The sequence below is a fragment of the Salvia hispanica genome, chromosome 3, assembly GCF_029641045.1.
Source record: "Salvia hispanica isolate PSC_SH4W2 chromosome 3, Shi_PSC_v1, whole genome shotgun sequence".
In the NCBI taxonomy this organism is placed as follows: Eukaryota; Viridiplantae; Streptophyta; class Magnoliopsida; order Lamiales; family Lamiaceae; genus Salvia; species Salvia hispanica.
The window spans coordinates 56,826,693-56,839,165 of NC_142694.1; the positions used below are offsets into that span (position 1 = coordinate 56,826,693).

General features: G+C 36.7%; 1 protein-coding gene, 1 long non-coding RNA gene and 1 pseudogene across 2 annotated transcripts; 2 read left to right on the plus strand and 1 right to left on the minus strand.

Annotated features, from left to right (window-relative positions):
• Positions 1 to 572: 572 nt before the first annotated feature.
• On the plus strand, positions 573 to 2,508 carry LOC148931120 (zinc finger BED domain-containing protein RICESLEEPER 2-like; annotated as a pseudogene).
• Positions 2,509 to 2,840: 332 nt separating this feature from the next.
• LOC125214950 (uncharacterized) lies at positions 2,841 to 3,350 on the plus strand. The gene is made up of 2 exons (XR_007175187.2): positions 2,841 to 2,971; positions 3,048 to 3,350. It is a non-coding gene; the product is annotated as an uncharacterized LOC125214950 (long non-coding RNA).
• A 2,689-nt stretch (positions 3,351 to 6,039) lies between these two features.
• Positions 6,040 to 8,408, minus strand: LOC125214948 (squamosa promoter-binding-like protein 17). The gene is made up of 2 exons (XM_048116203.2): positions 7,630 to 8,408; positions 6,040 to 7,151 (listed from the first exon to the last, which is right to left on the minus strand). Exons 1-2 carry the CDS (start codon positions 7,893 to 7,895, stop codon positions 6,524 to 6,526), a joined length of 894 nt encoding a protein of 297 aa, XP_047972160.1. The 5' UTR covers positions 7,896 to 8,408; the 3' UTR covers positions 6,040 to 6,523.
• Positions 8,409 to 12,473: the final 4,065 nt, after the last annotated feature.

Consider the following 12,473-nt stretch of genomic DNA (forward strand, 5'->3'; position numbering starts at 1 on the left):
TACCGGGCTCCGATTGAGGCGTGTGAGGTATCAACGCGAAACTCTTTCGAAGGTGAATGCAATGGTGGACTTGTAGAAGAATTTTGAATTAATCTTAAAGGGCTGATTACTGACCAGATTCAGACCTTTGTTTTCTTCATCCTCTCTCTCTCTTATGGATTGGTATTTTGTCCTACAATATATCAAAATGAGTTTATTTTTCACCTAAAGATGTTTGTTAAAACAATACAATAAAGGACTAAAATTTGATTCACATTAATATACCACAACTGGGATGGACCCTTCACTGCCACCCATCGAGCCTGGAGCACACCAAATGCTCGCTCCATATCCTTGCGCGCTGGCTCTAACGTCCCACAAAATGTATCTTCTTTTTGTTTGTTGCGCACTGATCGTCTTCACAAAGACGAGCCATATAAGGTATATCCCATTCGCCAAATAATAGCCCATATTGTGCTAGTTGCCGTTGGCGACAAAACTGACGGCCAGACCAACGCCCATGCACTGCTCGTTGAAAATGGACGACGACTGGAGGACGTTGATGTCGTTATTCGAGCTGGCTACTCAAAAATATGCATGCCAAATCCACAGCCGGTAATCAGCTACCGCTTCAAGGTCATCGTGGGATTCTTGCCTTTGAAACCGGTAGTGTACACCACTTTTCAGGCGACGGGGCAGTTCTTCCACTCCCAATGCGCATCCATCAGAGCCTAGCAATCTTCGGGGGTAGGCTTCCGAAGATACCTATCCCCGAATATCTCCCTAACGCTCTCAAAAAAATACCGCAGACATTCGCGGGCAGTCGTCTCACCGATGTGGAGGTACTCATCGAACATGTCGGCCGCGCCTCCGTGCCAGCTGTCTATTTGCGGTAGTGCACTTCTGTATGGGCGTGTGGCCAGGTTTACCAACCGCATCCTTCCTGATCCTGAAATACTCGTATCGACGCTCTAAAGTGCCCACGATACGCAGAAATATCATATGATGCATCCTAAAAGGTCGCCGGAACATGTTCTCCTCAAACCGCGGCTCCGGAGCGAAGTAGTCCTCATACAACCGTCTGTGTGCAGCGATGTGGTCCCGGGGTACTATAGGCACTTCTAAGAATGACACTTCTTCACTTAAAGCACATTTGGGTAAATGCAATAAAGTTTCAACTACAGGTCCTAGGCAACACAGTTGGTGTTACAATCTGGCCAAAGCTCATCCCTTAGTAATTGGAATTTTGAGCAAGAAGAGGTTAGGAAAGCTTTAGCTTATATGATCATTGTGGATGAGTTGCCTTTTAAGTTTGTTGAAGGGGAGGATTTTAAATACTGTTGTTTGAAGTCATGTCCTCAGTCTAAGATTCCATCTAGATGGTCAGTTTCACGTGATTGTTTTAAGTTCTATGAAGATGAAAAGAAATTGCTCATGACATTGCTTAAATCGGCCAACCAAAGAGTGTGTCTTACCACAGATACATGGACTTCTTGACAAAAAGTGAACTACATGTGTTTGACTGCTTACTATATTGATAATGATTGGAAATTGAACAAAAAAATTATTATTTTTTGTCCAATTTCTAGTTATAAAGGTATAGATATTGGTTTGGAAATTGAGAAATGCTTGCATGATTGGGGAATCAATAGGGTGTTCACCATTACTTTTGATAATGTTTCTTCGAATAATGTTGCATTGTTTTATTTAAGAACTTTTAGGCAATAAGGAGGGGGGGAAGTGTTGGAAATTGTGACTATATTCATATGAGGTGCATTGCTCATATATTCAATTTAGTGGTGTAAAAAGGCTTGAAAGAGATTGGGCCTTCGGTGAAGAAAATCAGAAATGTTGTTCGGTTTATTAGGCACTCATCTACTAGGCTAGCAAAATTTAAGGAGTGTTGTGAACTAGAAAAAAATATCTAGTAAGACCATGTTGTGCTTAGATGTTGCTACTTGATGGAACTCAACATTCTTCATGTTGGAAGCTGCAACAACATTTGAGCAAGCTTTCTATAGGTACGAGTTGATATACTCTACATATAAAAAAAGATCTTGAAGTTAACACAAGGACCTTGAAGTTGATAATGATGAGGATGAGGATGATGATGAGGATGTGGATGGAGATAGAGTTCAGGGGGTGCCAAAAGAGGAAGATTGGAGAAAAGCAAAATTAATGTTGAATTTCTTGAGGATTTTTTATGAGGCAACTAGTAAGATTTTCGGATCTTTATATGTTACCACTAATTTATTTCTTCATGAGATTTACAAAGTGCATCCATTGTTGAAGGCTTTCATAAAGGGTGATGATTTTGAATTGAATATCATGGCAAAGAAAATGAAAGAAAAATTTGACAAATATTGGGGGAATCCTAGGAAGCTGAATAAGCTCATTTTCATGGCTGTTGTTGTTGATCCTCGATACAAGTTGAAGTTGATGAAACTTGTGTTGGCACATATGTACGATGATGAGTTGGCTAACTCATTTGGAAATGAAGTTGAGGTTGAATTAGTTAAACATGTGTGATGATTACAAACAACCAATCTCCAACAAAATGTAGGACATGCAGAATTGAATTTGTCAAATGCTACACGGGATGATAATGATGTATTGAAGAATGCTATGAAAATGGTGGGTTCCGTGTATGAGACTTTTCACCAAAGGCATGATGATGTCAATGATGTATAGAAATATCTCAAGGAGGATATTGAGAGTGGTGGGCCAAATTTTGACCTTTTGGATTGGTGGAAAAATAATGAATATAAATATCTTGTACTCTCCCAAGCTACCTGTGATATTCTAGCAGTTCCTATCTCCATTGTAGCATCTAAGCCATCTTTTAGCACCGGAGGCCGAGTTCTTGATCCATTTAGGAGCTCTTTAAGTCCTAAAGTTATCGAGTATCTTGTTTGTGGTCAAAATTGGTTTCACAAGTCTTCCAAATTTAGTGTTGAAGAAATTTTTGAAGATGTCCAAAAGATAGAAGAAGGTAGTTTTATGCATTTTAGTTTTTTGTTATTGATTATTTCATTTATAGTAGTACTTATATAACTCTTTTTGTGTAGGTATTGCATTGATGTGTACTCAAGATTCAACAAATTAATCAATCTCCATTATTTGTTGAAACTTGGACAATATTGAAGACTTGTCATGGAACTTCATTTTGGATTTATTTTGGTATAATATGCTACTGAAGACATTTTGGTTGATGGTTTTTTTTTTATTTTTTTATTGTGGAATGTGGAATGTGGATTGCATTTTGTATTTGTTGGTTGATGCCTTGATGGATTATGGATATTATCAAGTTGTTATGGTTTGTAATGGCTGAAATTTTCTGTGCTATGCTATTTTTTAAAGTTGTAATGGTTTGTATCAAGTTGTTATGGATATTTATGTGTTGTGTTATGGTTTGTAATGGTTTGTATCAAGTTATGGACATTTCTGTGCTGTTTTTTTTTTCTCCAGATTTTCGGTTTTATTATTCGGTTTTTTCGGTTTTATGATTTTCGGTTTTTAGGTTTTTTATGTAATTTCAATTTTTCGGTTTAATTCAGTTTTTTAAGTTCGGTTTTTGGTTTGTCGGTTTCGGTTCGATTTTAGTTTTTGCCTGAATTCGGTTTTTCAGGGTCAGTTCGGTTTGGGCGAAAAAATTAACCAAAACCCGAATGCACACCCCTAATTACAAATTTGCATTTTGAGTTGAGAGCCATTAAACTGAATTATGACGTTAAGTGTTTTTGTATCTTTGGTTATACTATTGAATTGGACCTAAAATATCATCAATATCGTAAATAGGATTGAATTCGATGATTAGATCATCCACATCCATGCTCTCATGGATGTGAGCCGGGACCCACTTTTATTCATTTTTTACTCCTTGCTCTTCCGCAAGAGCACAACACCCACATCCATGCTCTTCTGCAAGAGCATGCTCAATGGTCCAACATTTCTATTATTCAATTTAAATATTTCAATTACTAAAAACATTTTCACAATATTAAAATGCATTAAAAATATCCGAACTACTATTACAAATTGCAAAAAAATAAAAATTACATACTTATAATCCTAAAAATAAAAAATTACATACTTAAAATCCTAAAAATAAAAAATTACATAACTAAAAATTTAAAATCCTACAAATTAAAAATTAATCCCTTCGTCCCAAAATATTAGACTCATTTCTTTTGGCACAAGAATTTAGGTGGTGGTGTTTAGTGGTGTAAGTGGAGTTGGTAATAGAGTAGATTTTTACCATAAATAGAAATGACTCAAGTATGTTGGACACCCCAAAGTGGTATACGAGTCTAATATCTTGGGACAGAGGGAGTACATAATTAAATCCTAAAAAATACATCCGTGGAAATTTATAGAAGACTAATCCGATAGCGATATATTCCCAATTGTTGTCGGAGAGCTCGTATCATTGCAATATGTGAATCAAGTTGATCGGGTCTCATCCGAGATGTATCGGCCATATTGGCTTGAGCCAAAATGGCCCACAACGAGTTGGTGGGGGCGGGAGGTGGCACAAAGGGAGCAAGAGCGGGAGCTTGTGTTGCGGCTGGGGTCGCGGCGTGACGGCGGTTGGTCGTAGCCTGTTTCCTTGCTGGCGGCCGGCTTTGGGAATTGCTCGGGCCGACGTCGGGATTATCCAAGTGAGCTCCGGCAAGTTGGCTAGCCACCTCATCCTCACGGGCGTCAGATAGGGATACCGACCTCGACTGTTTGCTGGAGGGGCTGGAGGAGGATGCGACGCCTCCCTTATACTTCGGATGATTATGCACCTATAGCCAAGCGTTGAGATGCATGAATGGTTTGTACTGAATTGATTGGTAGGTCGACATGGCGGCCGTGATGATGTCGACCTCGCTCGTGCCGCTCCCTACTGACCGTTGTTCCCGGAGGTAATACCCCTGAAACTTTTGAATTTCATCGTTGGCTCTTCTGATGACATTGCGCACCATATGCTCATTGCGCTCGATGGTTCCATCCAGTCGGTCGGCATTGTATCGGCAAGAGACGCGCCACCAAAACCCGTCCCCGGTTTGGTTCGTGCCAGTTTCCGCATCTTCGGAGATTACCAAATAGACTTTGAATAACTTCTCCATCTCCCCCAAAGTGTACGGGTGCGAACGTTGGGGTCACCGGTACTGCCACGAGTACGAACACGGACACTACGAGGAGGAGCGTCGGAACTGCCCTCCGGTGGGGTGCTCCCTCCCGTACCAGTTTCGGGAGCCCAACCGTATTGCCTTTCGACATCTTGCTCGTCCACCGGGTAAGGCCGGTAGCCACCCGGAATATGTGAACCTTGGGTTTGAGGAGGGGGCGAGAGATCTATATCCGGATTAGCGAATGGCAATGAGCCGAACCATTCGTGGTTCCTCCGTGGGAGTCGGAGGTGTGATCGTCGGAGCCGAATATTTTTTGCAAGAGTGAAAGAGTGAGAATTTAGATGAGAATTGATGAGAAAATTTAGAGAGAATTGTTTTGTGTAGTGTGGTGTAAAAAATATTGTGTGGAAATAAGGGTATTTATAGATGAAAATGTGAATTTTGGGATAAAAATAATGAAAATTAAATTAGAAAGTGGAGAAAAAACGGATACTCCCTCCGTCCACAAAAATAGATCACTTTTGCCATTTTGGGACGTCCACAAAAAATAGATCACTTTCTAAAAATGGAAAGTTTATCTCTCATACTTTTTTCACTTTTTCTTCCTTCTCTCTTATTTTACCTACTTTTTCTCTCTATCTCTCTTACTTTATCTACTTTTTCTCCTCCTCTCTCTTACTTTACCATTTCTACATTAAAACTAATGCCGAACAACAATAGATCTATTGTTTGTGGACGGAAGGAGTATATTTTATTGGGAAGTGGGAAAATAATTTTTTTTTTTTTAAAACCAATTTTTTTAATATATTTCAAAAAAAATTTAAAAGTAAAAGAAAAAATGTCAATGGCAAGAGCACACTGGCTAGCACAGCACGACGCCTACTCGATGCAAAGAGCACCGATGCAGGTGCTCTTAAAATAGAATTTTGAGATTTCTGCAAACTTTAAAACATTGTACAATACCTAAACAATTCATTACAGAGCATCATTGCTACAGTTATTCCCAACCAAGAAGTTTAGCTCTTCGTTCCCACAAGGCTGTTATCTTCTTCTCCCGAGTAAGTAGCAGGGCAGCTAGTTCGCGGGCTCCCACAAACGCAGAGCGATAACACCACAGCAAGAATCACCAAAGTCCATTTCACTGTTCTCCCTCCACAGCAGCACTACCAGTGGTGAGTTACTGCTCTTTACGCTTTCTTTAATATTGCGAATTTGCGATGCAGTCGGGTAGTTGATTATAGGTGCTCTTAACTAAATATATAAAGCTCAACTTATGCATAAATGCGAAACTGATTCAAAACAAATAATTCTCGAATTGGATGACCAAGTAGTTTAGTCCAAAAAAGCACAACAAAATTAACAAATCAATGTCTCAATAAACAAAATCATGAGAAAAACACACAAGGAAACAAGGCTCAAAATGACTAATTCATGTGGTTGCCGAAAGAATCATAGCTATTAGAAGGCTCGAACTCGTGGCGTGGTCCGTCGCCTGGCCGAGCCAACCCTTGGCCCATGCTGTAAGGATTACTGGCAGGGTGAGGGGGCATCATCTCATGGAGAGAGTGATCACCTCTGAAATCCCAGGAAGGGTATCGACCGATCGGGTCCACCTCGGCTGCACCATTGGTGGCAAGAAAGCTGCTAACTCCATGATCCAAGGCTTGGCTTCTCGAGCCCCATGGCTCGTTTGACAGAAGAGAGAGAGCACTGGTGGAGTCGGAGATCCCGCTGAAACAGTCCTCTGCGGATGCGTAACTAGACCTTGTTGTGGAGCCTTGAAGGAGAGAAGCTGCTTGTGAGCTCATCTGCCACGGAAGCTGGAAGTTTCCTATGCTCGTGGATGAGTCCGGCCACGGATCTCTCCCACCGAATGCTGAGTAGGTGCCCAAGTCCGTCTCCAGACCTCCGGTTAACACTGAAGGAGAGAGGCTTGCATAGTGCGACGATAGTAAAGGGCCCGGAGGTGGCTTCCTCCTGCGTTCGTTGTGGCCAGCAAGGCGCCTCCGGCAACTCCTTTTCCCTTGGTCGAATTCGGGCAGTTGATGGAACCTGAGAAAGCACAAAAAAAATGTTTAGTATAGGGTGTTTAATATCTACTCAATGTAAGGCCAGAGACTAGTTCACATTGAAGCTTATAACTAACACTAACAACAAATCCAAACCAAAATAGTTATACATAGAACTACATAATTTCCATTTCAAGATTCCATTTTTTTTAGTCCTCCTATGAATCCACATAATAAAAACCAAAGTCCCACAAAATCATAGCCAATAATGCCCAGACAAAGAAAATGAAGATGGAGAGCCACATCACAACAAAAATAACATGAGTCCTAAAGCAAATGATGCACAATCACAATCACAATCACATCCCCAACTCCTTCAAAAGCAGCAAACAGAATCAATTATTAGAACAGACCACATAATCTTATCTCTGACAAAAGCAAGATTATGCATTACATGTGTCTCTCACACACCACATAATCAAAAAAATTGAATCTTGAAAAAAAGACAAAACATCTGAAACCTGCTGCACTGCTGGCAAAACCTTTGCTCAAGGCCAGCAACAATCACCATTGGCGACTTTGAGTGCATACCACAAACTTTATGCCTGCAATAATAAGCCTTAGAACCACTCAGATCTACTAAACACCCCTCCACCTGGCACCTAGGCGGCTGCACCACCGCAGTCCTCCCCTTCTTGGCCGGGGAGCCATTGATGGAAGAAGAAGAAGAGGAAGATGAACCCTTTTCCATTTTCTTGAAGGCTACACCTCTATCATCATATATCATGCATCAAGATGAATAAAGATTGGATTTTTATTTATTGGGAAAACAGTTGAGGAGGAATTGGAAAAGGGGTCAGGAAAACAGTAGTTTTCTTGGAAATATTAAAAACAGAACTTTTGATTTTTCTTGAAATGGGAGTGTGTGTGTGGAGTCATGTAGGTGGTGGCAGCTTGGAGAGTGTGAAACAGAGAAGCAGTGTTTCTGTTTCTCTTTCTCTCTCAGCCTCTGCAGAAAATAATTGAGAAGAAAAGAACTAAGAGAGTTTCATGGGGTTTTTGATTGGTTTTTAGACTTCTCTTTTATGAACAATTACTCATCTGTCGTTTTTTCCTTGTAGGCTTTATTCTGCTATCCCTCTCTCTCTATTTAAAGACTACATTCAACCAGCTCTTTCTTCTCTGTAATCTGTTGTATCTGAGGTATACCTTAAAGCTTCATTTATTGTTATGGGTGAGTTCTTACTCATTTCAGTAGTGGGGGCACTGAGCAAACCAGGATGATATATCTCTCTCTCTGTGCGTTTGAATCCCTGACATCTATAGTATATATACAGGCACTTTCCTATAACTAATTAATTAAGCTCTTCATATTTGAACCAGCACAAATTTTAAGAAATATAACTGAATGAGAATTAAAAAAGTTAATGACATTTGAGTTCTACATTTATATATTAGTTTTATAGTAATAAAATATGAGTGAGCATGGATTATGGAATGTGAGGCCCACTACTAAAAATAATAATAGTGAAAGGTGGTAAATTTTTAGGGACGGATGAAAATAAAAATAAGTGATAAATTTTCACGGACGGAGAGAGTATTTGATTATATGTGCATACATGTTTGGCTTGTGTTTGTTAAGTAGATTTGAATTTAGAATAAAGTAGACATAAAAGTGTTTTTATTTGTAATAGTTGGTCATTTTAACTGGGACAAACTAAAAAAGAAGAAAAGTGTATCATCTTTGATGAGACGGAGGTAGTAAGTAAAAATGGTTACAATACGGAGGTAGTTAGTAAAAATGGTTACAATATTTATATTTGTTTGAATTTTAATGGTTGAATATATTTCATATAGTATTTGACTAGTATTTAAAATCTAACGATAAATTTATTACACGGCGGTTGCGTTATAATGCTAACTAATTTTTAATACATAATTAAGAAATATCAGCACAAAGATATATGTTTATCGATAAAAAAACTGCATTGATAAACTTATATCATTGTGTTAATATTTTTAATACAGTTTAAATACTTTTTAGTTCTATATTGAAAATTAGTTATTTTTTTATCCCATCCCTATTACAAGAACATCCAACCACAACAAAGTCCGCATGTGCCACATCCCGACCACAGTTCGGCTCGTGTGATGTGGGCTCTATAGTAAAAAAAGTGAAAAATAAAAAATAAAAACTAAGGAGAAAGGTCAAACAAACTACGAAATTACAAATATACTCATACGCACACACATTTCAACTGCTGAACAATTAGAAATTGTGTCAGAGTGAAATGAGACTCCTAATGGTGGACAAAGGGAGTAAGTATATTTTTATTGAATTAATATTGCTATTTTAATATTTCCAATTTATTTCCTATTGCTGATAATAGAGCAAAGTCAGTCACATGTGTCTCATCTAATAAACTTGAAATTACGATCCAACCTGTAATACTCTAAGAATCAATTACGGTTACATAACTTAACTTTTTTCATAATCACCGTTATTTTTTGTACTTACGTAATGATACACATAAATACAAAGCGAGCATAAATACTCCCTTCGTCAAAAGATTATGCACTTTGTGTTTGGCACAGATTTTAATGCAAAATTGGTAAAGTAAGAGAGAGGTAGGGAGAAAAATAATTAAAGTATTGTTAGAAGAGAATGAATCCCACGTTATTAGAGAGAAAAAAGTTTCCAAAATTAGAAAGTGCATATTTTTGTGGAACGGACTAAAATGGAAAGAATGCATATTCTTGTGGGACGGAGGGAGTATTTAATATTTTTTCCACTTATTAAAATAAGATCGCTAATGACTTCCATTCTTAATTCGTGCTGATTCGAATCCAAATATATAATACTCCCTCTACCCTATAAAAATAATGAAACTTTACTTTTTCGTTAGTCTCATATAATTAGTACTATCACATTTTCATTTATAGAAAGTTCTCCCGAACTCATTACTTATATGCATCAATATATTTACAACTTATAACACTATGGGCCCACAATTAAACACTAATAATAATGTGGGTCCCACCGACCAATAAGTAATACTATTAGGACCAATTACGGTTCCATAAGTCAACTTTTTGCATAATCACCGCTATTTTTTGTACTAACGTAATGATATGCGTAAATACGAAAACAAACATAAACATTTAATACTTCTTTTCACTTATTAAAATAAGATCGCTAATGACTTCCATTCTTATTCCGTGTTGGTTCGAATCTAAACATATAATACTCCCTCCGTCCTATAAAAACAAGGACACTTTCCTTTTTCGTCAGTCTCATAAAAATAGCACTATCACATTTTCATTTATAGAAAGTTCTCCCAAACTCATTACTCGTATGTATCAATTTATTTAAAACTTATAACACTAGGGCCCACAATTAAACACTAATAATAATGTGGGTCCCACAATACATGTAATACTTTTAAGACCAATTACGGTTACAACTTTTTGCATAATCACCGTTATTTTTTGTACTAACGTAATGATATGCGTAAATACAAAAACGAACATAAACATTTAATACTTCTTTCCACTTATTAAAATAAGATCGCTAATGACTTCCATTCTTATTTCGTGTTGATTTGAATTTAAACATATAATACTCCCTCCATCCAATAAAACTAAGGGCACTTTTTATTTTCGTCATTCCCATAAAAATACACCACATTTCCATTTATAGAAAGTTCTCCCAAACTCATTTACTCATATACATCAATCTATTTACAACTTATACTACTAGAGCCAACAATTAAACAATAATAATAATAATAATGTGGATCTCACCATCCACTAAGACTATTTTAACTATTCTTTTTTTCTTCTCTCTTACCTTACTAATTATACATTAATTTCCATACCATTGTATATGTCCTTATTTTTTAAGATAAAAAAAGTACTCCTAGTAAAAATAAAAACAAAAAAGGACAGTTGAGATGACAAAAGTGAACACTTGATGAGATGCATATTTTCATTAGTTTGAATTATGGTTTTATAAACTCTACTCGAACGCTCTTTATTATTGCATGGTGATAACTAATTCATTTTGCAATTATCAAATGGAATACTAAGAAATGGAATCATTTCACAGCAAAATATGTGTATTATATGTATATAAATTTATTTATTCATATATGGGGGGACAATTGGGCCTTCTAAACATGGCAAGTTGAAAGAAGATTTAAAAATCTAAGTTGCACTCTATTGGAGTTGGTCATGTAGCAATCATTAATCAAGATCCTTCTTTATATTTCTTGGGTACAAATCCCTTTTGAAGTCTCAAAATGTTGCCCATATTAGAAAAGAAATTTCTTATACTAATAGTTAAGCTGATTGATAAAGTAAGCAATGGGAGAATTTATTTGGTCTGCAGCATTTGGATACCTTAAAAGAAGAGAAAGTAATTTATTATTCTTAAAAACTTTTTTTCTTAGATAATCTGTGGTTTCAGATTCTAGATGCCGGAAAGATCAGAATGTGGCAAATTCAGCCTTGCTAAATTAAAGGAGCTAAAAAGAGAAACAAATTATTACTGTACATAGTAAATAATTTGCATAGACTGTAGGAAAAAATATTAATTACTGTCAGATATAATTGATGTGGCCTTTAATGTTAAAAAATTATACTGAAACCTCACTAGAACAACTGAGCTTCTCAAATATAATTATAGTCAATAATTTAATAATATAGAGCTAAGAAATAATACTAATATATTTTTCCATCGTAAATTAGATAATAATATTCCACGAAATTATACTTTAAATAGTATCCATGTTTTCGAACTTACACGACTAAATTTGCATTTGACCATGTAACTAGACCAAAATGTACCTAAAATAGCAAACATTGTAGAAATAATTGTTAAATATAAATTCCTGCGGTCTCACAAGAGTATGCATTCTTTCATTTTTAATCCGTTCCACAAGAATATGCATTTTCTAATTTTAGAATTTTTAAGTGAAACTCAATCTCTACTAACAATACATAAATTACTTTTTCTTTTTATCTCTCTCTTACTTTATTAATTGTGCATTAAAATGTCCAACTAAAAATGCATATTCTTGTTGGTCGACGGAGGAGTATGTATTATGTTTATGTTATTAAAAAGTAATTTTCCACTTATATTATTGTCTGAGATTGGAGAGATATTGGATTCTTGTTTGATGCTACTCGTTTAAAGATTTTCTAGCATTTTAGGAGAAAGCAAAGCGCTCAGTTTCAATTTAAAATAAAGAAATTGAGGAATACTTATCCATTTATTATTTGCATATTTTTGGCCTATAGAGATGTGGCATCAAGTGTCATTGTTGAAGGCTGTCTGGACAGATGTGTTATTTTTTCATGACTG

What these genes read in the sequence shown, in the direction of transcription:
- LOC125214948 (XM_048116203.2), bottom strand. Translation starts at nt 7,895, where the DNA reads ATGATATATGATGATAGAGGTGTAGCCTTCAAGAAAATGGAAAAGGGT. An exon ending in TTTTGCCAGCAGTGCAGCAG is followed by an intron (nt 7,152 to 7,629) that starts GTTTCAGATGTT and finishes GTGCTTTCTCAG; the next exon opens with GTTCCATCAACTGCCCGAAT.